We start from the raw sequence: 26907 nt of genomic DNA on the forward strand, positions 1-26907 counted from the left end.
TGGTATTCCTCAGGATGGATTCCTTGGCATAGATTCCTTGGGATTCCTCGGGATGGATTCCTCAGGATTCCTCAGGATTCCTTGGGATTCCTCAGGAGAAGCGCTCAGCACTGCTCAGCCTCCACAAATCCCTCCTTTTCCTGGCTGGCCGCCTCCACCTCGGCATACGAGGCGTGGTTGCCGTGGTTCCGGAATTTCATGGCGGGCCAGCGGTGTGGCCTCCGCTGGGGACAGAAACAGAGGCAGGTGAGCAGCTGGGACAGGGCCCTGTGCCCCAGTTCCTGTGGGAAAATGGGGGGAAAAATAATGGGGGGGGGAAATGGGGGAGGGGGAAATGGAGGGGAAAAATGGAGGGGGGAAAGAAAATGGAGGAAAGAAAATGGAGGAAACAAAATGGAGGAAACAAAATGGAGGAAACAAAATGGAGGAAACAAAATCATAAAAATGGGGGCAAAAATGGGGGGAAATGAGTCCTGGGACACATAGGGCGCTGTCAGTGTGAGTGTTTTTAGTGATAAAAGTGGATTTTAAATGTTGTTTCATGCTTCAAAAGGTTTTTTGGAATGCATGGGTCTCACTGGATGGGAAAGACACAGATCCTGGGATCTGAGATGGTGGGAGGGACCCAGATCCAGGATCCAGGGATCTGAGATGGTGAGGAGGACACAGATGCAGGATCCAGGATCATGGATCCAGGAATCTGAGATGTTGGGAAGGACACGGATCCAGGGATTTGAGATGGGGAGGATGTGGATCCTGGGATCTGAGATGGTGGGATGGACACAGATCCAGGATCCAGGAATCTGAGATGGTGGGAGGGACACAGATCCAGGGATCTGAGATGAAGGGAAGGACATGGATCCAGAATGCAGGATCCAGGATCATGCATCCAGGGATCTGGGCTGCCTGGGAAGGACCCAGATCCAGGGATCTGAGATGGTAGGAGGGACATAGATCCAGGATCACAGATCCAGGGATCTGAGATGGCGGGAGGGACACGGATTTTGAGGGGAGGAGGATGTGGATCCAGGGATCTGGGCTGCCTGGGAAGGACCCAGATCCAGGGATCTGAGATGGTGGGGAGGACCCAGATCCAGGATCCAGGGATCTGGGCTGCCTGGGAGGACCCAGATGGAGGGAAGCGGGAGGATGAGGAGGACGGGCTGATTCCCGGGCAGCTCGCTCACCTCGATGAAGAAGAGGGCGGCGCTGGATGTGGGGTGGCCGCTGATGTAGATTCCGGCCAGGAGGATCCCGGCCAGCACCAGCACGGCCACCACAATGCCCACCACAGTGCCCGTGGGGATCGGGGCGCCCGCGCTCCGCGAGGGGAGGCTGCTCCCTGCGGGGGAAATAGCAAAGGTTTTCAGAAAGCTGTAAAATTGATTTTTTTTTTTAATTCACACAATTTGAAATACAAAAAGCTTTATAAAATTTTTAAAAATTTGCAAAATTTAAAAATTTTTAAAAAATTACATAATTTAATTTTTTTAATTTACAAAATTTAAAATCTAAAAAAATTTACAATTTTTTTAATTTTACAAAGCACATTATTAAACCATTCAAGTATTTGTTCTATTCATTATCCAAATCACAAATTATTGCAAACAAAATTAAGTTTTAAAAAAAATTCTATACTAAGTAAAAAACCTTTAAATACTATAACTCTTTTCACTAATAAATAAAAAAGCAATAATAACATTAATTATTAATAATAGAATATAATATACTATAATATACTAAAATAAATATACTAAAATAAATATAATAATAAGAATTAGTAATAAAAAAACATATAAATCAATAATAATTTAACAACACCAAATAACCAAAACATAAAAATCAACTCTTCAAACAATAAAACCAAATAAAGCAATACAATAGAATAAAATAATTTTAAAAAATCAAAATAATAAAATAATAGAAATAATTCAAGCAATAAAAAACTCTCCTCAGGATAAAGCAGAGCATTCCTAGCTGTTTTCACTGGCTGGAATTGCACTAATGGGGGTGAGGAATGGGAATGGATCCCTCTGGGGTCCCCCTGTGCTCCCCCAGCCCCGTGCACGTGGATCCAGGGAATCCCAAGTTCCCTTGGAGCAGAGGGGGGGATGAAGGCCGGCCTTACCCTCTCCTCCTGCAAACTGGTTGAGTTTGGTGTCGTCTGAAAGGAGAAAACACAGCAAAACAATAAAATCAGGAGTTTTCAGTGATATCCTCATGTTTCCCTGTTGGCCAGATTTTTAAAAGTGTTAAGTTTTCCTTTATAGCTCTTTTGAAAGTTTTAAAGTTCTCATAAAACTTCTTCAGCCTTCTGATCTGCTTAGGTATCTCTGCTGGAGTTCTCGTGCACTGTTCATGTAAATAATGATTGTTTTGCATTCTTCTCTGTGGGAGGAGAGAATTGATGGACTGCTGGTTTGACCAGTGTGGCTGGAGAGGTGGCAACTCCATCCTCCAATCCACGGTCACCTCTGGAATTCTAGAAATACCAGATGCTCAGATAAAACACGCTCTTTTTTGGCCTTTGAACTTACCAAGCGTTTGTGTGCTTACTTTGTGTCCAATAGCGACATTTCCCACCCCATTGCTCCCCCCAGGATGGGATCTCCTGGCAGTTTTAAATCTCAGTGGGAAAGGGAAGCACCTGGAAAAGGCCAGGGACTGAGCGGGGTGTGGGATGTGGGTTCCTCCACTGAGTTGGCACCTGGAGCACAAATATCCCTTGGAAGGGTCGCTCACAGCTCCCCATGGGAGCTTTGATCCATCACTGGGTGTCTTCCTTCAGCCTGTGGAATCTGCATCCCAAATAAATCCACGGGATGCTCAAAATCCACTCCCATTCCTCAGCTCATTCTGGAAGGACCAGGATCTACCAGACAAGGCTTGGTCCCTCAACAGGCTCCACGTGATCAGCCTCACCAGGGTGAAATCCTGATCCAGAATTCCCTGGGCTTGTCTTGGCCTCCAAATCCTGATCCAGAACTCCCAGGGCTTGGCCTCCAAATCCTGATCCAGAATTCCCCGGGCTTGGCTTGGCCTCCAAATCCTGATCCAGAACTCCCAGGGCTTGGCCTCCAAATCCTGATCCAGAATTCCCTGGGCTTGGCTTGGCCTCCAAATCCTGATCCAGAACTCCCAGGGCTTGGCCTCCAAATCCTGATCCAGAATTCCTAAGGCTTGGCTTGGCTTCCAAATCCTGATCCAGAATTCCCTGGGCCTGGCCTCCAAATCCTGATCCAAAATTCTCAGGGCTTGGCTTCCAAACCCTGATCCAGAATTCCCAGGGCTTGGCTCAGCCTCCAAACCCTGATCCAGAATTACCAGGGCTTGGCCTCCAATTCCTGATCCAGAACTCCCGGGGCTTGGCTTCCAAATCTTGATTCAGAATTCCCAGGGCTTGGCTTGGATTCCAAATCCTGATCCACTATTCCTAAGGCTTGGCTCAGATTCCAAACCCTGATCCAGAACTCCCAGAGCTCGGCTGTGCCCCAGAGCTCCAGGGCGCTGGAAGGGCAGGGGAGGATGTGAATCCAAAAATGGGGCTGGCTGGGGAGGACACGGATCCAGGGAGCAGGGATGGTGGGGAGGTCACAGATCCAGGGATCTGGCTGGAGATTATGCAGATCCATGCTGCTGAGCCCGTGGGGAAGATGTGGATCCATAGAACCGGACTGGCTGGGAAAGACTCTGATCCAGGGATCTGGGCTGGTGGGAAGGACTCTGATCCAGGGATCTGGGCTGGTGGGAAGGACTCAGATCCATAGAACTGGACTGGCTGGTGGGAAAGACACAGATCCAGGATCTAGGATGGTTGGACAGGACACAGATCCAGGATCTGGGCTGGTGGGAAAGACACAGATCCAGGATCTGGGCTGGTTGGACAGGACACAGATCCAAGGATCTGGGCTGGTTGGACAGGACACGGATCCAGGGATCTGGGCTGGTTGGACAGGACACAGATCCAGGGATCTGGGCTGGTTGGACAGGACACGGATCCAGGATCTGTGCGGGTGGGGAGGACGCTGAGGGCCAGGCCCCCTCTTTGGTGGAGCTGCTCCTCTGCTGTTCTCCACTCGCCCCCCGCTGCAGCTGCCTTCGTTCCAGTCCAAGATCACAAATTAACTTAATGCCCTGTGTCACACGGAGCCTCTCGTTCCTTTTTTCCAAGAACCAGCGATGGGCTGGAAAACAATCTCGTGGCGGAGTTCCAACCCTACCCTTGCCTTTAATTGCTCCTTTCAAAGCCAGCCCTGCCAGGCAGGAGCTGTTCCCCCACCCAGCTCCTTCCCGGCGCTGAAGGACAATTACCAACGCTCCTTTCTATTGATCCTAATTAGCACTTTGCGTGAGGGACAATTAAGCAGCCAAATTGCGGCGCTACCTGCGCCAGGATCGGCGGAGCCGGCCCCGCGTTAATGGGATTATGGAGCTTTGGGTCTCCAGGGAAGATCGGGGCTTTTTTTTTGTGGAGCTGGAAGGAGCAGCAATCCCAAGAAAAGAGTGATCACCGCGGGAATTCCAGGCTGAGACTCCTGGCACCAGTGAAATCCGAGCCCAGGGAAATCCCAACCCCCTCTCTCCGGGATTGACCCCTTCTTGGTTGCTTGCTGACCTTCACAAATGGGTAAAAAAAGCTGGAAAAACCCCAAAACTCTTCCCACCGTGCCTCACTGCCCCATGTGTCACCTCTTGGCTGCCCTTCCTTGCCCTTCCCATGATCTCCTGTTCTCATCCCTCCCCAAGGACGGGCTCTGGAGCACCCTGGGATGGTGGGAGGTGTCCCTGCCCCTGGGATGGGATGAGCTTTGAGGTCCCTTCCAACCCAAATCCTTCTGGGACTCCAGAACCTCATAGATCCGGGGATTGCAGATGGAGAAATGGACTCGGGAGGGGATTTTGGGAAGGAATTCCTCCCTGGGAGGGTGGGGAGGGGCTGGGGTGGAATTCCCAGAGAAGCTGTGGCTGATCCATCCCTGGAAGTGTCCCAGGCCAGGCTGGACGGGGCTTGGAGCACCCTGGGATGGTGGGAGGTGTCCCTGCCTGTGGGACTGGAGGGGATTTAAGGTCCCTTCCCACCCAAACCATTCCAGGATTCTGCTCCAAAACCCCTCCGGTCCTGCTGTTCACTTGGATTTGGATTTGCTTTTTGAGGAGGTGAAAGACCTGTCCAGGGATCAGGGATCAGGGATGGGGGATCACCTGTCCAGGGATTGGGATCAGGGATGGGGGATCACCTGCCAGGGATTGGGATCAGGGGTGTGTGGTCACCTGTCCAGGGATTGGGATCAGGGGTGTGTGGTCACCTGTCCAGGGACTGGGATCAGGAGTGTGGGGTCACCTGTCCAGGGATTGGGGTCAGGGATGGGGGATCACCTGTCCAGGGATTGGGGTCAGGGGTGTGTGGTCACCTGTCTGGGGGTCAGGGATGGGAGATGGGGATCACCTGTCCAGGGTTTGGGATCAGCGATGGGGGATCACCTGCCAGGGATTGGGATCAGGAGTGTGGGGTCACCTGTCCAGGGACTGGGATCAGGGATGGGGGATCACCTGTCCAGGGATTGGGGTCAGGGATGGGGGATCACCTGTCCAGGGACTGGGATCAGGGGTGTGTGGTCTGGGGGGTCAGGGATGGGAGATGGGGATCACCTGTCCAGGGATTGGGATCAAGGACGGGGAATCACCTGCCAGGGCTTAGGGGGGCAGAGTTGCCTGTCCAGGGCTCAGGGGTGTGGTGTCACCTGTCCAGGGCCAACTCCCAGGGCCGGGGTCACCTGTCCAGGGCTCAGGGGTGTGGTGTCACCTGTCCAGGGCCAACCCCCAGGGCCGGGGTCACCTGTCCAGGGCTCAGGGGTGTGGTGTCACCTGTCCAGGGCCAACTCCCAGGACCGGGGTCACCTGTCCAGGGCTCAGGGGTGTGGTGTCACCTGTCCAGGGCCAACTCCCAGGACCAGGGTCACCTGTCCAGGGCTCAGGGGTGTGGTGTCACCTGTCCAGGGCCAACTCCCAGGGCTGGGGTCACCTGCCGGGCACCCACCTTCGGTGGTGAGGCTGTCGAGGAAGAGCGAGGCCGTGGGGGAGGTGACACGGCCGGGCTGCGGTGACACGGAGCTGCCCGGGGACGCCGAGTAGTGACCGCCCTCCGCTAAATCCTCACAGGTCCTTTCATCCGACTGGGGAGGGAAAAGGAGAGTTTGGGTTAAGAGGAGCAGAGTTTGGAGCTGTTTTTCCCCAGCAGGAATTCCAGGAGGGCTCTGTGGGTTCAAACACTGGAGGGGAAGCGGGGGAGGAGGTCCAGAAGTGACCCAGAGCGGGGAAAAGAGGAGGAAAATCTGGGAAGAATTTCAGCAGGATGAGGGACAAATCCTGGGACAAATCCTTTGTGCACCTCGGGGTGACCCCACGTGGGTCCGGTGACCTCACAAGGGTAGGAATAAAGGGAATAGCGTGAATAAAGGGGAAAACAGGAATAAAGGGAAAAACAGGGGGAAATGGGAAAGAAGGGAATAACGGGAAAGGAGGAAATAACGGGAATAAGTAGGAAAAATGGGAATAAAGGGGAAAACGGGAATAAACAGGAAAAATGGGAATAACGGGAATAAAGGGGATAACAGGAAAAACGGGAAAAATGGGAAAAAACAGGAAAAAAGGAGAGGTGAAGGGTATCCAAAGGGAATCAAGGGGTATCTCCAGGGAATCAAAGGACATAAGCAATAAAGGGATATTTAAGGGGAATAAAGAATGAGCTACAGATGTATTGAAAGGAAATAAAGGGATATTGAAAATGAATAAAGGGATTTCCCAAGGGAATAAATGGATTTCCCAAGGGTTATCTGAAGGGAATAAAGGGATGTTTAAATGGGTATCCAAAGGGAGCAAAGGGATATCTAAAGGGAAATCCCAAGGGATAGCTAAAGGGAATAAAAGGAAAGCCCAAGGGATATCTAAAGGGAAATCTAAAGGGATATCTAAAGGGAATAAAAGGAAAGCCCAAGGGATATCTAAAGGGAAATCCCAAGGGATATCAGAAGGGAGCAAAGGGAAATGCCAAGGGATGCTGAGTCTGATCCAGAACGCAGATGTGTGGGTCACACATCCATTTTTTGAGCTGGGCCATGGATTTCCTGAGGCTGGGTCCCATTGCCTGCCCTCAGGGAGGGATTGGGATTGGAACTGGAACTGGAACTGGGATTGGGACTGGGACTCTTCAGGCTCACCTGGCCGCAGCCGTAGCTCAGCCACTCCTCCCGGTACCGATCAAAGCCGCTGGAGCACCTGTGGGGAAAATCAGGATTATCCAGGGCCAGGCTGTGGGAAGTGGATTCATAGGAAAGGTTAAAACTCGACAGAAAGTTCACAGAGTGTGCATTGGTATCCAAAATTTAAGATAAGTAAATGCTGACTCAGAAATGCCATGGAATAGGACAGACATTGCTGAGAGAAAAATGAAATTAGAAACCAGTTTCAAAAGGTGGCCTTGCAAATCAGACTGGGTACTTTGGAGGAACAGAACTATTTTATGTAATAAAATATTATATACATGCAAATAAAATATAAAAATATATATAATAGAAGTTGCATTGTAGTAGGACCCATGAGGGGTAATTTTAGATTATTATCTTTAAGGCATTTACAGCATGGTGTGGCTAAAACTGATAGGCAAAAAAATGCTTATGTTGTAATTAGTAATTGTAAACACTTATATTGTAACTAAAATACAATATTGTGTGTTGTAATTAGGAAATAACAAGCTTCTGATTGTGATGGAGTGAATTATAACATCTGTATTTCCCCACCCTTCACATGAGACTGAAAATGGAATAAAAGTTTTTAAAACACCTCTCAGTTATCCCATCTCTGGGTCAAAAAAAGACAAAATCCAGCAGCAGGTAAGGAGGGTGGGAATGTCTGTGGTTCCACAGCTCCCAGAAATCCCAAATCCCAAATCTGGGTGGGAATTCTTGGACAAACGGGAAAAGTGAGACCCAAGGTTTGATCCAGAGCTGTGGGGTTTCCACACAGCTGTGCTGGAAAACACAAATATTCCCCTACCCAGAGGAGGAAAAGGGTCAAGAGCACTTCTGCAAGGGAAAAGGAGAGGGGAAAATCTGGAGAAAAGGAGAGGGGAAATAAAGAGTAAAAGGAGAAGGGCAATCAAGAGAAAAGGAGAGGGAAAATCATGAGAAAAGGAAAGGGGAAATGAGGAGAAAAGGAGAGGGGAATCAAGAGAAAAGGAGAGGGAAACCAAGAGTAAAAGGAGAGAGGGAATCAAGAGTAAAAGGAGAGAGGGAATCAAGAGTAAAAGGAGAGGGGGAATCAAGAGTAAAAGGAGAGGGGGAATCAAGAGTAAAAGGAGAGGGGGAATCAAGAGTAAAAGGAGAGGGGGAATCAAGAGTAAAAGGAGAGGGGGAATCAAGAGAGAGGCCCGGGCTGAGTTTGAGTTTCCACTCCCAGGACTCGGTGCCAGGGCAAGGCCACGAGACCCACGAGGTTCCCTGGGCTCCTTCCAGCAACATCTGCACAGGAAAAACACTGCAGGAGCTCCAGATGACATCAGGCAAAGGCCAGCCTGATAATTCCCTGCAGGAACAGGGACTGGAGCAGAGCTCTGACCTTTGGAAAGGCTTGGGGAGGACCCAAACCCCAAACAATTCCTGCAAACATCGATTCACCCACCAGGGAAAGGAGAAACAACAAGGAAGCTTCTGAGATCTTTGGTTAAAGTCCAGTTCCTGTCACAATTATGGGCTCAGGAGAGGCAAAAAATACAGATTTTATTATCTGGGAGAGAGCTGGGAGGACTCGGGGTTGGAATCACGAGGTTGGGATGTCAGCCCCGAGCCTGGAGCTCTTTGGGAAGGATCATTTGGCTCTGCAGGACCAGCCTGGCTGGAAGGCAGCGACGACAGGGGCCCTCCTGCTCCAGCTCTCCATTGCCAGCACGTTCCTGCCAGCTGGAATTCCCACCTGGAAGCTGAGCTGTCCCCAGCGACGCGGGGCTGGCGGCCAAGGTGAACATCAGCAACAGCAGCTGGGCTTTGGAGGGTGAAAAAGGGTTCAAGAGGGTGGGGAGGGGCTGGGACAGAATTCCCAGAACATCTGTGGCGGTCCCTGGATCCCTGGCGGTGTCCCAGGCCAGGCTGGGACAGCGGGAGGTGTCCCTGGCGCCACAGGGGTGGCACTGGAGGGGCTCTGAGGGCTCTTTCCAACCCAAACCATCCCAGGATTCCACGATCTGAGAAAATCCCACTTGCCAAGGCCCTGAACTGGGAACAAGCAGGACAAGGAAGGGTTTGCACGGGGCTCAGCCCAAACCAGAGCCAGGCTCGAGTTTTGCCACCGAAGCCACACCCGGGCTGGGCAGGATGAGAATGTCCCCTCGCCACGGAGCCGCTGTCACTGCCAAAGGCCACCAGCCTGGCTCGGGGGTGTCACAGGGACTCAGAGCTGCTCTGGGGTGGCTCAGGGGTGGGAGGTGCCCCCAGCTGAGCGGGGTTCCCACGGCACAGGATCTGTGTTACTGGGTCCCCTCCCCTGCCACCAGCTCTCAATAAACCCTGCAGCTCAATCTCATTAAATCTCCTGTTCTGTAAAACCCTGAGAGCAGGGACAGCACCACGTCCTCCATTCACCCCCCCAAAAAAATCAGCAAATTCCTCCCCACACCTTTGCTGGCCCCTTCCCTGACGAGCAGAGCCCGTCCCACACGGAGGAGCATCCCCAGCGCTGTCACCTCCCCGCTGTCCTTGCCCTGGAGCCCTTCCAGCCTCCCTGCCCTGCACTTCCACCGATCCCAGCCCAGGTCAGGACAAGTTTCCCCCGTTTTCAAGCTCACTGACAAAAATCTGAGTCCTGCCTCAGGTCCCAGCTTGTTCCAGGACCAAAAACCCCCAGGAAACGCAGCCTTGGAGTGGCTTGGAATTGGAGATCAGGTCACGGCTCAACCGTGACTGTGGGGCCTCAGACCCCCAAAAAAACAACAAAAAAGGGGAAATAATTTTTAAAAAGGCAGGAACGCTGGCAGAAAGAGCAGCAGGGGAAGGAGACTCGTGGCAGGTACCTCTGCAGGACGTGGCACCAGCTGCAGTTGAAGGTCAGCTCTGAGCTCACGCAGGTTTCACAGCTCTGGTGCTGCAGGCAGGCTGCAAGAGAGACAGGAGACAGGCTCCAGCCAGATTGTGGCAGCAGCTCTGTGGCCACGGAGACAAACACAACTTTCCCAAGCACTGTTCTGGGAAAGGCTGTGAGAAAATCAGAGAAAAGGATGAGAAACAATTCTTGCTGCTCCTGGGGTTGTGAACGTGTCATGGAGATTTGTTTACCAAAGGGTGGTTTCCTAATTGGCCAATGGTGATGGTGTTTTAATTGGAAGACCAATTAGGTCCACCTGTAGTGAACCAGGGTATAAAAGGAAGGGTTTCTTCATGAAGAATCTCATCAGCCTTCTGTGGATGCGTGGAGCCTGTGGAATTTGGAACTCATTACTCGGTCCTGGCCCAGGATGCCAACACCCGCAGGGCACAGGGGAGCTGCAGCTCGGGCAGCACCGAGCCCTGAGTGCCCCACCCCAGCCTCCCTGCCCCGGGAAGTGAAGGGAGCAGCTCCTTCCCAGCTCCTTCTTCCCCTCTGGGGTTAAAACTCAGCTGGGAATTTTTGCCATTTCTGGTTGTTCCTCCTGGGGAAGCAGCTGAATTCCCCCAGGGCTGTGTCCACTCTAAGGGGACAGGAATTCTGCTGCTCACAGGACACTTTTGGTCTAGAAAAGGTGGCCAGGAAGGACTTGGATGCCAAAAAAAATCAGGGAAAGGAGGAGTTTTAACCAGGCCCCGAATGGCAGAGCCCAGAGTGGGTCCTGTCCCAGGTGCTGTGGCGTTCCTGGGGATGGAATCACAGGATCAGGTCCTGCTCGAGGGCAGCAGCATTCCCATCCCTCCTGGGACACCTGGAACTGCTCCCCCAATCCAGGTGCTCCCTCCCTGGGCACCTGGGCCAGCTCCCCCACACCTGGGCTACCAGCCCACGCTCTCCAGCGGCCTCCACTCCTCATCTCCTCTCCCATGCTGAGATCCCCCAAAGGCAGGGAACAACCTCAGGTCACTTCAGCAGGAGGCAGAGCCTAAATCCCTCCCTTCTGACCCAAAAGGAAGGCTAAAAATTGAACGCCCAGAAGAAACATCAGGCTCAGGTTCTCCGTAGCTCCTCTGCAGATTCCCTGAGCTGCTGGGGAAAAACCAGGGAAAAAAAACAAACCTCCAGCAGGGAAATAAAATGAGATTTTGCAGAATGGTTATTTATGTTCTGCTTGCAGTATGCTGCTGCTGCTAAAATTGTCATCAAACACCCCGGGGAGAGCGTTTAGTGCAGCCCGGGGTGGCTCCAAGGCAGATTTTCCTCTCAGCCCGGATTTACGGGCGGCTCTGCCCGCCTGCCCTTGGATCCAGCCACTAAAAACCCGCCTGAGGAACCTCCCAGAAATCTCAGCCGGGTGTGGAGGCGTTGGGAATGTCTTGGAGACAGACCTGAAGTGAACTGGTGTCCAGCAGAATCAGCTGCTGCTCGGGGAGTGATGGGAAAAAAAAAAAAAAAAGGGATTTCAGGTGGGAAGAGCTGTCAGTGCAGGGAGGGGGGAATGGGGGAGCAAGGAGAGCTCAGGGCACAGCTTGGGACCGTGGCACCTGTGTCCCCAGGGCTGTCCTTGTCCCCTTCTGGGGGCTCTGAGCAGAGGGAAGGGGAAATTCCTGCAGATCCCTCCTGGATCAGCTCTTCCTGAGTTGGGCTGGCAAGCACGAGGGGGTTGGGATTTCTCTTGGCTCAGGTTGATCCCAAGGTCATCCTGGATCCATCCAGGCAGGGCTGGGTTTGGGAGAGGCTCGGTGGCAGCTTGGGGACCCCAGGACAGGCTGGAGACCCCAGGATGGGGTGAGCTGGGGACCCTGGGGACCCCAGGACAGGCTGGAGACCCCAGGATGGGGTGAGCTGGGGACCCCAGGACAGGCTGGAGACCCCAGGATGGGGTGAGCTGGGGACCCTGGGGACCCCAGGGCAGGCTGGAGACCCCAGGATGGCGTGAGGGCATGAGGAACCCCAGTGTGGGGGAGAGCTGCTCTCCAGTGACTCCAGGACAGAGTGAGCTCCTCCCCAGGGACCCCAGAACAGGCTGGAGACCCCAGGACAGGCTGAGCTGGGGACCCCAGGATGAGGTGAGCTGCTCTCCAGGGACCCCAGGATGAGGTGAGCTGCTCTCCAGGGACCTCAGGACAGGGTCAGCTCCTCCCTGGGAACCCCAGGATGGGGTGAGCTGCTCTCCAGGGACCCCAGGATGGGCTGGAGACCCAGGGTGGGGTGAGCTGTTCCCTGGGGACCCCAGGACAGGGTCAGCTCCTCCCTGAGGACCCCAGGGTGGGGTGAGCTGTTCCCTGGGAACCCCAGGACAAGGTAAGCTGCTCCCCAGGGACCCCAGGATGAAGTGAGCTGCTCTCCAGGGACCTCAGGACATGGTCAGCTCCTCCCTGGGGACCCCAGGACAGGTTGAGCTGCTCTCCAGGGACCCCAGGGTGGGCTGAGCTGCTCCCTGCTGACAGCACCCCCTCCCTCCACAGGCCCCAAACACCAGGAGATGGGCAGCGTCACCCCCCCAGCACCCCTGGCCCTGCCTTGGCTGCCCCCTCGGGCTAGAATTCAGAGGCTGCTGCGGTTGGTGGGTGCAATCTGGGGTGCCGAAGGGGCACTGGCACTCACTGGGCAGCGGGGTGAACTCCACGGCCGACAGGCTGCTGATCCTGCTGGTGTCCAGCTCCACGCGGTGGTACTCGTAGATCGTCCGGCGCCGGGACTCTGCAACAGAGCCTGGCCTTTAAACCGGGCTTAAACCAGGCTTAACCCCCCTGCCCAGGGCTGGGCCGGGCTCTGGGGGAGCCCTGAAGGGCACAGGGTGTGGGGTTGTGCCCTTGGGGGCTGCAGGAGGAGGGCAGGGCTGGGAAATGGATTTGTAGGAAATTCTCAAAAGCTGCAAGAAGGGCCGACGGGCTGGGGTTTGTGTCGGGGGAACACCCGTGCATGAAGGAGAAAACTGAGCACTCCCACTTTTCCTTTTCAAGTGGATCGGTGCAGGACTGTCAGCTGGCAGCAGCATTTGGTCCCAGGCAATGGGGGCCAGGCTGCTCCAAATCTGTGGCCCCAAACTGGGAGGTTTGGGGTCAGCCTCCTTCTTCAGGGAAGAAAGTTTAGACTGCAGCATCATTTTGGGCTGTGAAGCAGCGCTTGTATAACTTTAATTATGCTTGGCTATAGCTTCAGCAGCCTTTCTCTAGCAGAATTCTCACCTACAAATGATTGTGGGTTTTTTTAAATGAGTATCTGTGTACAAACCTAGAGATAAGAAATGCTGACTTAGATGATTGGCTTTAAGGCATTTAAAACATGGTGTGGCAAAAGCTGAAAAGCCAAAAAACGTTTATAGTGTGTTGTAATTAGGAAATAATTGGCTTCTGATTGTGATGGCGTGAGTTATAACATCTGTATTGTCTCACCCTTCACATGAGACTGAAAATGGAATAAAAGCTTTTAAAATTCCTCTCTGTTGTCCCATCTCTGGGGCAGAAAAAAAACTTAATCCAACAGGCTGGGAGGTGCCAGGGCACAGGAGGGGCTTGGGGCCCGGCCCTGCCCCTCCGAGGCTCTGGGGGGAGCCGGGCTCCAGCCCTGAGCCGCTCCCAAACAGCTCCAAACAAACATCACTGGGCTCTGACTCACGGCCGGGGCCTCCCCCTGATGCCTCAGGTTTTAGTTTTTCTATTTTTCACATTCTGTGCTGCTTCAGTGTGTGGGTCTGGGTTTGCATATTATGGGATGGGGAGCTCTGTTCACAGAGCAGGGAGACAAAACAATTCCTTCTCTAGCTGGGGACCAAGGAGAAATGATCCAAATCTCAGGCCCAAGAGCACAAACAACGTGGGCTGAAGAGAGAAAAACAAGGATGGGACTGCATGGGCTGGAGCTGGAATGGGACAATGAACTCCAATATGCAAATGGAGCAGAGCTTATAAAAGTGAGAGACCCTGTGAGCGGTCATGCATTTTGAGACCATTTTGGTTTATTTTGGGTTCATTTTGTGACCATTTTGGTTCATTTTGTGACCATTTTGGTTCATTTTGTGACCATTTTGGTTCATCTTGGGTGCAGCCCTGGCTGGGCTCTGGTGCTGCCCAAGGTGGATCCACTGGGGAGATCCTTTTAATGAATCCCTGTTTTGTTCTGTAACTCTGCCTGGCCAGTCTCTCCATGGAGGAGATCCTTTTAATAAATTGATTCTCTAACTCTGCCTGGCCAATCTCTCCATTGAGAAGATCCTTTTAATAAATTGATTCTCTAACTCTGCCTGGCCAATCTCTCCATGGAGGAGATCTTTTAATAAATCCCTGCTTTATTCTCTAACTCTGCCTGACCCCAGTTCTCGCTCAGCTTTCTCAAGGTACCACCCGGAGCTCCCAGGGTTCCTGCAGCTGCTTTCCCCCAAAAATCTCCTCCTGCCCCACCCCACTCGGGCCGTTCCCGCTTTTCCCCGGGGCCAGGGTGGTGACACGGCCCAGATGCTCCTCTGGCATCCCCTTTGTCACCGCGGGACATCCGAGCCCTCCTCCCAGCACGGCAACGCGAGGATGAGCAGGACGAGCATCCTCCGCTGCTCTCCATCCCTCCCACCCCTGCTTCTCCACCCCACCCGGCTCCCCCCTGCCCATTCCTGCCTCTCCTATGCCCTCCCAGCCCGGGCAGGGCTCGGGAGCTCCGCGGGGACCGAGGGAAAGGAGGGAACGGCCCAAGGAGCAGCGGCCGGGCGGGAGGGGAGGGGAGGGGAGGGAGGGAGCGCCCAGCCCGGCCGGGCTCTGACACAAACCGCGGGGAGCGGGGAATAAACCAGGGCCAGATGGCTCCGAAATAACAGGGAGGAGCGGGGCTGAGCTCCGCGTGACTGGACAGGCTGGGAGGGACTTTTTGGGGGGAGCCCTGCAGCTCAGGGCACACTGGGAATAAGTGTGAGGACATGGATGAGCATTCCCACATCCTGCTGACACGGGGGCAGAGCCCTGACACGCACTGGGCCAGCTGCAGACCCCCCCAGAATCTCCCATCTCTATGGGAATGGGGCACCCTGCGCCCCCCGAGCCTCTTGTCCATCTGCATTCCATCCTTTGGAGTCCAAGAAGAATTAGATTTCCCTCCTCTTCCTCATCAGCTGGGAATCAGGGAAAAGCTCACGGAGGTTCTGGACTGGGCAAAATTCCAACCCAGAGCATGAGGCTGAGGGGTGGTTTGGCCATGGGGGGATGCATCCCAAAAAGGGATCTCAAAAGGAGATCCCAAAAGGGATCCCAAAAAGAGATCCCAAAAGGGATCCCAAAAAGGGTCACAGGGAACATGAGGGGCAGGCAAACCCCACACCCCTCCTCACACTCGCTGGAAATTGAAGCAGGGCATCCTGCCACGCCGAAATCCCCCAAGATGAGGATCCTGCCCCTCTCTCTGTGGGATCAGCTCCCCAGGGACTCACCAGGCACGTCAGGAGAAGGGTTGAGGACCATGAAGGCGTCAGAGAGCCCGGCCTTCACGGGGTGCTGGCTGGCACTGATCTGCAGGACGGGCACCGGGATCTGCCCGGGGACAGAGAGGGGGACAGAGGATGGGACAGAGGGTGGGACACATCCCAGCCCCAGGAACGTCCAACCCCCTCCCAGCCCCAAAGGGACCCCCCAGGGACCCTCCTGCCCCGTCCCCTCTCTCACCTCCTTGTAGCCGAAGACGATCCTCCCGCTGCTGTGCAGGGCGGCCTGGAAGGTGAAGCTGCCCAAGTCCTCCTTGCCCTGGAGATAAACCTTGTCCCACTGCACCACAAACACCGTCCCTGGGGGTGACCAGAGCCGCTCAGTCCTTCCCTCTCCCCCTGCTCCGTCCTCTCCTGCCCTCGAGGCTCCATCTCACCCCCCAACCTCCAGCATCCGCTGGGAGCGGAGCAAATCATCCCCGACTGCAGGAAACAGAAAGATGGAAACTTCCACGGATTCCAAAGAGTTTGATCTGCAGCCTTAGAAGGAACTTAGATTGATGTAAAAATAAAGTACATTAGGTAGAAAAATAATAAAGTTATATTTCTGTAGTTGTAAGAAAGAAACTGTGTTGGGGAAGATGGTGAAGAGTCTGTGAAAAGTTTAAAAGTTACAGAGAGTTATAAAGAGTTTAAAAGTCTTTAAAGAGTCTAGAGAAGTTTAAAAGTTGTAATAGAAGCATCCCATCCTGTCCATCCCATCCTGTCCATCCCATCCTATCCTGTCCATCCCATCCTGTCCATCCCATGGATCCCATCCTGTCCATCCCATCCCATCCTGTCCATCCCATCCATCCAATCCCCTCTTGTCCATCCCACCCCATGGATCCCATCCTGTCCATCCCATCCCATCCTGTCCTGTCCATCCCATGGATCCCATCCTGTCCATCCCATCCCATCCTGTCCTGTCCATCCCATCCCATCCTGTCCATCCCATGGATCCCATCCTGTCCATCCCATCCCATCCTGTCCTGTCCATCCCATCCCATCCTGTCCATCCCATGGATCCCATCCTGTCCATCCCATCCCATCCTGTCCTGTCCATCCCATCCCATCCTGTCCATCCCATGGATCCCATCCTGTCCATCCCATCCCATGGATCCCATCCTGTCCATCCCATCCTATCCATCCCATCCCATCCTGTCCATCCCATGGATCCCGTCCTGTCCATCCCATCCCATGGATCCCATCCTGTCCATCCCATCCTATCCATCCCATCCCATCCTGTCCATCCCATGGATCCCGTCCTGTCCATCCCATCCCATGGATCCCATCCTGTCCATCCCATCCTATCCATCCCATCCTGTCCATCCCATGGATCCCGTCCTGTCCATCCCATCCCATGGATCCCATCCTGTCCATCCCATCCTATCCATCCCATCCTGTCCATCCCATGGATCCCATCCTGTCCATCCCATGGATCCCATCCTGTCCATCCCATCCCATGGATCCCATCCCATCCTGTACATCCCATGGATCCCATCCTGTCCATCCCATCCTGTCCATCCCGTCCCATCCTGTACATCCCATGGATCCCATCCTGTCCATCCCGTCCCATCCTGTCCATCCCATGGATCCCATCCTGTCCCTCCCATCCTATCCACCCCACCCCACAACAGAGCGGGGGCTGACCATCCCCAGGCCCCCTCCCCACAGCCCCAGCCCCTCGGGAAGCCACGGGGGCCAAGGCGTGAGGACAGGACAGTCTGGTCAGAGAAACAGAAACCCCGATGAGCTCTGCCCTGAGCTGCTCCGGGGAGTTTTCAGGGAGGCAGAGAGAAAGAATGGTAAAAGGGAACAAACCACAAACAAACAGTTTCAACCACTGGTTTTATCCAAATGGTTTTAACAAATCCCAGACAAAATCAAAACAAATGGTGAACCATCTGCAGCTCGGGACAAGTTGTTTTTCTCATGTTTTACCAAAGGGTGTCATCTTAATTAGCCAATCATGTGAAATGTGTTGATTAAATGACCAGTCAGCTCCACCCGTATGGGAACAGGGTATAAAAGAAGGGGTTCCAATAAATTCGGGGCTTCCAATGAACCTCTTAGCCTTCTCACCTGGAGTCTGTGGCTGTTTAGCCATGAAGGACACAGACTCTCAAGGCACTCACAGAAGGTTAATTCCACTTTATTAAGAAACCCTAATTGCTTTTTATACCCTAGTTTGCTACAGGTGGACCTGATTGGTCCTTTAATTAAAACACCGTCACCACTGGCTAATTAAGAAGACACTCATTTGTAAACAACCTTATGGGCAAAACAGCTCATTACAAAACACCAGGGGCAGATTGTTTAGAATTCTTTCTCTCCAGCTCCTTGATGTTCCCAGACCAATTCATGGGTGTTGGGAGCCCTGGATGCTGAGAATTTTAAACTTTCTGTGCTGAAAGGCACAGAGCCACAGGAGAGCACTGCATTCCGCCTGAGGCTGTGGAGAAAGCTTCCAAAATTGACTGATAGCACTGGGATTGTGGGTGTGGAGCTGGTTAGGAGTGTGTAACAGCACAGGGTGGAAAACTCAGAGTTTGGGCTTTTAGAATATAGAAATAAATATGGGGCAAGATGGAGGTTTTAGGTGGAGACAGGTTGTTCTTCTTCACCTTCTTCTTCCCTCTTCTCCATGGGTTTGGGGGGTGTTTTGTAACTGGGCAGAGAAGTCCACAGTGCTGGCTTTGAGGGATCAGTGATTGGGTTAGAAGTGAAAATAATTTAGGTGTCATTTCTTAACGGGATAGTTTAGCCTTAAAAGACCTTGTAACAAGGGACAGTTGGCCATTTTGTGCCTTGCTGATGAGAGAGTGCAGAACTCACTGCTGTGAGGCTGGAACACTGCTAAGGAGCAATAAACACCTGAGTCTGAACACAAACCATCCTCTCGAGTGCCTCCATCCCCACCCTGACAGAGGTAGAAAAAACAGGCAGAGAACCCACACATGGGAAAGCTTGTCCAGCTGTCTCTCTCTCTGCCCAGAGAGCTGCCACCACAAGAGTCCGTGTCACCTGGGATCCGTCCCTGCCTCAGCAGCGACAGAGCTGAGCCTGCTGGCCGAGGAAGGAGCAGAGGGGGCTGCACTCACCGTTGTCCAGGTACTGCACGGTGGAGTTCTGAGAGTAGCTGGGGTTGAAGTTGGCCATGAGGGGGGCGATGTATTGCGTGGCCGTCAGCATGCGGTGGATGACGTCCCCCGTGAAGATAAAACCTGAGCGGGCAGAGGATGAAGCTCGCCCTCCTCCTTCTGTCCTCCCTCCACCCCACCCCACCTCACCCATCCCATTTTTACCCCTCTGGATTTCCTCTCTGACCCCCCTGTGTCCCCCTGGTCCCTGCAGATGCAGAGGGAGCAGCAGCTCCTGACTCCCTGAGGAGATTTGGGGTGCAGGGAGCTGGTTGGAAGGGCTGGACCCCGTTCTCTGAGCTCCCTGGGGCTCAGGGATGTGGGGGAGGGTAGAGCCAGCACCAGAGCCGTGTCCAGGCCCCACTGTGGGCATCGCATCCCATCCTGTCCATTCCATCCCATCCTGTCCATTCCGTCTCATCCTGTCCCATCCCAACCTGCCCATCCCATCCAGTCCCATCCCATGGAACCCATGTATTCCATCCCATGGATCCCATCTTGTCCCATCCCATGGATCCCATCAATCGCATCCCATCCCATCCCATGGAACCTATCCCATTCCATCTCATGGATCTCATTCTATCCTATGGATTCCATCTCATCCCATCCCATGGATCCCATCAATCCCATCCTATCCTGTCCCACCCCATCCCATGGAACCCATGGATCCCATCCCATGGATCCCATCTTGTCCCATCCCATGGATCCCATCAATCGCATCCCATCCCATCCCATCCCATGGAACCCATCCCATTCCATCCCATGGATCCCATCCCATCCCATGGATCCCATCAATCCCATCCCACTCCATCCCATGGATCCCATCCCATCCCATGGATCCCACCCCGTGTCCCGGTCCCTGCTCACCGCCGGTGGCGATGGTGACCTGCCGCAGGAGGTGGCCGTAGAAGGGGAAGTCAAAGGACAGGACAATCCTCTGTGGGGTGGAGATAAGGGGAGAGCCAGGCTCAGCCCTCGGGAAAACACTGGGAATGTGGGGGGCTGGAAGAGGGTTGGGAAGAGGGATCCTGCAGGTTCCTTCATGCCTGGAATGAGCAGGAGGCCACGAACACTTCCCAAGCCCTGAAACTTCCCAAGCCTGTCACCGGGACCCCCGCTGCCCCTGGGCCACCCCTGCCGGGCACGGGGACTCGGGGACGGCCCGGGGCTCACCGAGGCCTGCCGGTGCGTGTTGGAGAGGATCCCGTGGACCTTCACGTGGCTCCCGTTGGCCGCTGCCATGTCCACCCAGAGCGCCGCGCGCCGCGCGTCCCCCGGGCCGTAGGTCCGCGACACGTAGTAGCTGTGGTTGTCCTCCTGCAGCCACAGGGGACACGGGGACAGGGAACCACGGCATGGCACGACCCGCGGGGATGGGAGGGCGCCCGACACAAAGCAGGGATAAATCCAGGGAAAATCAGGGGAAAATACTGGATAAATTCAGGGGAAATCAGGGGAAAATATGGGATAAATCCAGGGAAAAACAGGGAAAAATACGGGATAAATCCAAGAAAAACCCAGGAAGAATCCAGGATAAATCCAGGAAAAACCCAGGAAAATACAGGATAAATCCAGGGAAAAACAGGGATAAATCCAGGGGAAACCCAGGAAGAATCTGGGATAAACCCAGGGAAAACCCAGGAAGAATCCGGGATAAATCAAGGGAAAATCAGGGAAAAATAGAGGATAAACCCAGGAAAAACCCAGGAAGAATCTGGGATGAACCCAGGAATAATCTGGGATAAATCTAGGATAAATCCAGGGAAAATCGGGGATAAATCTGGGATAAATCCAGAAAAAAACCTGGGGAAAATCCGGGATAAATCCAGGGAAAATCTGAGATAAACCCAGGAAAAATTCCGGATAAATCCAGGGAAAATCCGAGAAAAATCTGGGAAAAATACGGGATAAATCCAGGAAAAATCCGGGATAAATCCAGCGTGGAAAAGGCCAGCAGAGCCAGCGGGGGATGATGCTGAGCAGCTGGGGAAGGTGCAGGGAATCCCGCGGGATGCTCTGGGCACAGAGGCCGGGCTGAGCAGAGCCGTGACCCACCGAGACCCCGGCAAGGATCAGCCCCGCTCAGAGCCGGGGCAAGCTGGAGTGGCCACTCCGAGCCAAGCACACGAGGCCAGAGGAAATGAGGAACCTTGGCCCGAGCAGCTCGGGGAGGGTGGGGTGGGGTGGGGTGGGGGTAGGGATGGGGGGCAGGGGTCGGGATGTGCTCCGGGGGGGGTCACCCTGGAATGGGAATGGGGCCGGGCTCTGGGAGAGAGCAGCTCCCACTTGGTTGTCACCCAGAGAGAAGACCCTGTCGGATTAAGCTCTTTTAATTGAGAGGCGTTTTAGAAACTTCTGTTTTTCGCCTCATGTGAAGGGTGAGGCAACGCCGATGTTCTAATTCACGCCATGACTCTTAACAACATCTGTCTCATTCTGTAGCATTTCTAAATCAACGTTTCTAACCTCAGTGTTTACATGCAGATACACACGGTGTCAACTTTCTACCAAAATGAAAGAGTTCTCAACAAATTCATTTCCCACATTGCCCCAAGTGCCCCCCTGAGCTGCCAGCAGCACCCCCAGACCCCCTGAGCCCCCCGTTCCTGGTGGCACTGCCCAGGTGCCAGCCCTGCCACAGCATGGTCAGGGACCTGCTGGGGACACCCCCAGACCCCCTGAGCCCCCCGTTCCTGGTGGCACTGCCCGGGTGCCAGCCCTGCCACAGCATGGTCAGGGACCTGCTGGGGACACCCCCAGACCCTCTGAGCCCCCCTCTGGCCGGTGGCACTGCCCAGGTCCCAGCTCTGTCCCAGCGTGGTCGGGGACCTGCCAAGGGACACCCTCAGACCTCCCCACTCTCACTGGTGGCACTGCCCAGGTGCCAGCTCTGTCACTGCCACCCCAGCATGGCCAGTGACCTGCCAAGGGACACACAGCCCTGCTGGGGACACCCCCAGATCCCCAGACCCCCCTGTTCCTGGTAGCAGTGCCCAGGTGCCATCCCTGCCGCAGCATGAAGAGTGACCAGCCGGGGGACACACGGCCCTGCTGGGGACAGCGGCCACCCCCAGTGCGGGCTCTGCGCCGGGAGTGGACGGACAGACGGACGGACGGACGGACGGACAGCTGGGAGCCATCGCCTGCCAGGGGAGGCGCTTCACACCGAGCGGGGTGGGGGACAAGGGAAGCAGCTTCATTTTCCCTGGGGAGCGCTCCCCGCTCCGTGCCAGCGCTGGCACACGGCCACGCTCGCCGCTCGTCCCCAGCGGCTGCGGTCTGCTGCCGGCCCCTCTGACCCCCAAAAACCTTCTCTGACCCCCAAAAACCTTCCCTGATCCCCAGAACCCTTTTCCCTGACACAAAACCCCTCTCCGACCCCAGCACCCTTATCTGATCCCCCAAACCCTTCTCTGATCCCCTAAAACCCTTCTCTGATTCCTCCAAAACCCCCTCTTAGCCCCAGTTCCCCTCTGACCCCCAGAACCCGTATCTGATCCCCAAAATTCCCTCTGACCCAAAACCCCTTCTGACCCCCAGAACCCCTCTACGACCCCCCAAAATCCCTCTCTGACCCCCCTCTGACCCCCAAAACTCTTATCTGATCCCCTAAAACCTGTCTCTCACCCCCCAAAACTCTTTTCTGGTCCCCAGAAACACCTCCCTGACCCCCCCAAAACCCCGTCTGACCCGCCTCTGACCCCCAGCACCCTTCTCTGACCCCCCAAACCCCTCTCTGATCCCCCAAAATCCTTCTCTGACCCCCCAAACCCCTCTCTGATCCCCCAAAATCCTTCTCTGACCCTCACAAACCCTTCTCTGACCCCCAAAATCCCCTCTCCAACTCTCAAACCCCTCTCTGACCCCCCAAACCTTTCTCTGATGCCCAAAATCCCCTCTTTGACCCCCAAAATCCCCTCTCCAACCCCCAGACCCCTCTCTGACCCCCAAAAATTCCTCTCTGACACCCAAAACCCCCTGTCTGCCGCCCAGCTCCACTCCCTGCACACAAAACTCCGGTGCCCGGCACAGGCACTTCCCTAAGGATGGGGAAACTGAGGCACGGGCACTTCCCTAAGGATGGGGAAACTGAGGCACGGGCAAGGCCGTGCCTGCACAGCACACAAGGGCTGCAGGGGACAGCTGGGTGACAAATGACAAAACCTCCCGTGTCCTCCTCTGGTGCCCCCTGGGCTTTCCCAAAGTGCTCCAAATAACGCAAATAAGGGGGAAGGAGCGGGAAGGACGCGGCTCCTGAGCTCATCCCAACCCCTCACCCTGCTCTGGGCACCGCAGGAATTGGGACAGGGGAGCTTGGGGACACGGGAATTAATGGGGCAGAGCTTGGGAACACGGGAATTAATGGGGCAGAGCTCGGGGATGGACCAGAGCGTCACCCTTTGTGGTCGGAGCTGCCTGTCTGCATGCTGGGCACCAATAATTTAGGGTTAGGGTAAATCTGGGAGAGAATTTTTGAAGGGTTTTTTCTTTTTTAGAAAGTAGGCTTGATTGTTTGGGGATTTTAAAATTGGTTTGGTAATTTTTTTTTTTTTTTTTGGCGAAAAGTGGAAAACAATGTTTATTAAATAATAAAATTTGAATAATATTAAATAATAACATTTTATCATAAAATACCCATAAACTTGGGGTATTTTGGGAGGAGAAAGGGGAAAAACCCCTCCAGGCCCTCCACTGGCACCTCCCGAGGTGGGATCCCACCTCCCGAGGTGGGACAGGATGAGATGCACCTGTGACCTTGTCCGTGGCCCCAATCCCGGGGCAGATCCCAAAAACGTCCCAGGAAATTGCTGCCTGTCCCTCCCGGGAGCCACGAGCCCCACCACGCCCTCCCTGTGGCTCCCCAGCGCCGGTTTTGGGCCACTTTGGGATATTTTTAAACACTTCCACACCGGGACTTTTCCTGGCTCCTCTCCATCCCCGAAGGACGAGCTGGAGCAGAATGGAAGCAGCCACTTTGTCCCCTGTGGGCCACCAAAACCAGCGGGACAAGTCACCGTCCTCCAAAAAAACCCCGCGGCCGCACATCCCCCAGGCCGAGAGCGCGGGGAACTCCCACAAATAACCGGGAGCTAATTGAGGACGGCTAATTAGGCACAGCCCGGCCGGGAGAGCCGAGGGAGGTGTCCCACAAGGTGACACAGAGGTGAACAGAGCCCCCCGGTACCGGGGGACAGCGGCGTTGTCCCCGCGTGTCCCCCGCACAGCGAAGCGCCCCGCGATGTGCAGCGGGCAGGGCTGGGCCGACCCCGCGGCTGTAATTATCCTCGGGGCTGTAATTATCCCCTCTGGGATGTAATTATCCCCTCTGGGATGTGGGATCCAGCCCCACAGCGGAACCGGAGCCAAACTGGGAATAGATCTGGCGGCGGGAGCGGGTCCGGGCGGGGGTCCGGGGTCAGATCCGGGCGGGGGTCGGGGGGCGGATCCCGGCGGGGGTCCGGGGTCAGATCCGGGCGGGGGTCGGGGTGCGGATCCGGGCGGGGGTCGGGGGTCGGATCCCGGCGGGGGTCCGGGGTCAGATCCGGGCGGGGGTCGGGGGTCGGATCCCGGCGGGGGTCGGGGTGCGCATCCGGACGGGCGTCGGGGCGCGGATCCGGGCGGGGGTCATGGGTCGGGGTGCGGATCCTGGCGAGGGTCGGGGGTGCGGATCTGGGCAGGGGTCGGGGGTCGGATCCAGACGGGGGTCGGGGGTCGGGGTGCGGATCCTGGCGAGGGTCGGGGGTCGGATCCGGGCGGGGGTCGGGGCGCGGGTCCGGGCGGGGGTCGTGGGTCGGGGTGCGGATCCGGGCGGGGGTCGGTGTGCGGATCCGGACGGGGGTCGTGGGTCGGGGTGCGGATCCGGACGGGGGTCGGGGTGCGGATCCGGGCGGGGGTCGGTGTGCGGATCCGGACGGGGGTCGTGGGTCGGGGTGCGGATCCGGGCGAGGGTCGGGGTGCGGATCCGGGCAGGGGTCGGGGTGCGGATCCCGGCGGGGGTCGGGGCGCGGATCCGGGCGGGGGTCGGGGGTCGGATCCCGGCGGGGGTCGGGGTGCGGATCCGGGCAGGGGTCGGGCGCGGGTCCGGGCGGGTTTCGGGCTCGGGGGGACTCACCACGATGCGGGTCTCGCTGGCCGGCAGGGTGTCGATGGCCAGGCTGCCGCCCACCAGGTCCTGGCTGATGCGGGTTCCCTGGGCCGCGTCCGGAGCTCTCCGTCCCTCGCTCCCGGGGGGGCGTCCTGGGGGCACACAGGGAGGGGTCAGTGGCAGCCCTGGGGTCAGTGGTGTCCCCCAGCAATGCTTCTGGCGCTGTGACACGAGTTTGAGGGGTCTCAGCCTCCATGAACAGCGTCAGTGCAGGGATGGAGAGGCAGGGAAGGGTCCGGGGTGGCCGCAGGTGCAGGGACAGGTGACAGCGACCCCGGCCAGGGGAGGACAGCTGGGGACAACACCCACAAACGGCAGTGGCAGCCCCCGCACGCACCAGCGCGACCCCGGCGAGGGGGAAGCGACACCAGTGTGGCACCAGTGTGGCCGTGTCCTCGATGTCCCCAAGCACCCCGGGCTGGGATGGGGTCCGGGTGTCAGGGCAGGTCCCAAGGATCCAAAAAATCCGCGTCCTTCGCCCCCTCCACGCATCTCTCCAGCCCCGTGGAGGCAGCGGAGGCCGAAAACGCGGCTGGGGAGTGGGGCGGGGTGGGGGGAGGATAAAAAAGCCATTTGGGACCAGATCTGCGGAGAATCGGGAGGTTTCTGGCAGCGCGGCGCGGGCGGAGGCGGCGGGGACGGCAGGCGCTCGCCCACGGGCAGGGACACAGCCGGGACGTCTGTCCCCAAGCGGGGACACAGCACAGCCCCGGGGGGGGACCGCGGGCTGTCCCCCCCCGCCCGTGGGAGCGGGGTCCCACCGTCACCCCATGGGAGTTAACTGCTAATTGCTGCCTAATGAGGCTATCCCGGGGCTGGGTTCTGTTCCCAGGTCTCCGGGAGGGGAAACTGAGGCAGGGGGGAGCAGGGCTGAGAGAGGGGCTCTGTGCCTGGGGGTCACACTCGTCATCCCTGGAGGGCACAGGGGGGCCCCAGCCCTCGCCAGTGCGGGCAGGCGTGGGGTGATCCAGAGAGCAGAGACCCCCTCCCCCCACAAAGGCTCCCCAAAATCTCAGCCCCAGCCAGGACAGCGCCAGCCCTGCCATGGGGCGCCACGGGTAGGGGGAATCCTGCGTGGGGACCCCCCAGCAGGGGGGATACAGCCCCCCACCCCCGTCCCAGCGCTGCCCAGCACAGATTGGGGGGGGGTCCGGGCACCCTGGGGCAGGGGGGAGCACGGGGTGGGGAGCGGCACACGCACCTGCGGGCTCGGGGGCACGGAGACACCCCCAAAGCACAGCAGAAGGGGGGCACACAGACCCCCGGACAGACCCCCAGGGCACGGCCGGGACCCCCCTGCACCCCCAGTCCCGGCGGCCCCCCAGAGCTCGCCCGCCTCCCCCCTGCCCCCCCCTACCTGCGCCCAGCGCCCCGCGGAGCAGGCAGAGCAGGAGGAGACCCCCCCAGAGCATGGTGGGGGTCGGGGGGCTCAGCGCCCCGCCATGGGCCGGGACCCCCGGGAGCCGCGCACCGAGCGGAGCCGGAGCCGGAGCCGGGCGGGGCCAGGGGCGGGCCCGGGGGTGGGGATGGAACTGGGGAGGGTTGGGATGGGATGGGATGGGATGGGATTGGAAAGGGAAGGGAAAGGAAGGGATGGAGCCGGAGCTGGAGCCGGCAGCAGGACCCCCGTGCGCCCAGGGGGGTCAGGAATGTTCGTCCATCCCCGAGCTGGGCCGGTGCCCCCCACCTCTGGGTGCTCACCTCTCCCCCCCCCTCACCCCCCGAGTTTTTGGGGTTCGACTTGGGGCACCAGCGAGGTTTGGGGTGCTCCAGGCTTGTCCCCACTGCGGGCAGCCCTGGCGTGACCCCGCTCTGGGATGTGGGGTGGCGGGGGGGGGCTCTGGGCTGAGCCCACCGGCCCCGCGTGGGTGCGCGGCCCCCCAAGGCCTCAGGATCACTGCACCCCCTTATTTGGGGTATTTGGGGGGCCGGCGCCCCTTCACCCCCACCCCTCGCCCAGCCGGGCCCCCCCCCAACATCCACAGACTCGCAGGGGACGCGTCTCAGCTGCCGGAGGGTTCGGGCCCTTCCCGATCCCCCAG

The 26907-nt window shown here is 56.5% G+C and overlaps 1 protein-coding gene across 1 annotated transcript; it reads right to left on the reverse strand.

Annotated features, from left to right (window-relative positions):
* PLXDC1 (plexin domain containing 1) lies at positions 1-26379 on the reverse strand. Its single transcript, XM_068212471.1, has 14 exons — positions 26223-26379; positions 24833-24957; positions 19894-20037; positions 19588-19657; positions 18682-18804; positions 15780-15898; positions 15548-15647; positions 12739-12834; positions 10061-10142; positions 7218-7275; positions 6038-6173; positions 2129-2164; positions 1188-1342; positions 1-224 (listed from the first exon to the last, which is right to left on the reverse strand). The coding sequence occupies exons 1-14, from the start codon at positions 26275-26277 to the stop codon at positions 105-107; spliced, it is 1419 nt and encodes a 472-aa protein (XP_068068572.1). The 5' UTR covers positions 26278-26379; the 3' UTR covers positions 1-104.
* Between the last annotated feature and the right edge of the window lie 528 nt (positions 26380-26907).

Source organism: Anomalospiza imberbis, chromosome 22 (genome assembly GCF_031753505.1).
Source record: "Anomalospiza imberbis isolate Cuckoo-Finch-1a 21T00152 chromosome 22, ASM3175350v1, whole genome shotgun sequence".
Classification (NCBI taxonomy): domain Eukaryota; kingdom Metazoa; phylum Chordata; class Aves; order Passeriformes; family Viduidae; genus Anomalospiza; species Anomalospiza imberbis.

Excerpts from the sequence above, each read along its gene's own strand:
- PLXDC1 (XM_068212471.1), bottom strand. The coding sequence starts at position 26,277 with ATGCTCTGGGGGGGTCTCCTCCTGCTCTGCCTGCTCCGCGGGGCGCTG. Across the intron at positions 1,343-2,128 it reads CCAGTTTGCAGGAGGAGAGG|GGAGCAGCCTCCCCTCGCGG; the intron begins GTAAGGCCGGCC and ends TTTCCCCCGCAG. Across the intron at positions 225-1,187 it reads CCGCCCTCTTCTTCATCGAG|CGGAGGCCACACCGCTGGCC; the intron begins GTGAGCGAGCTG and ends TTCTGTCCCCAG.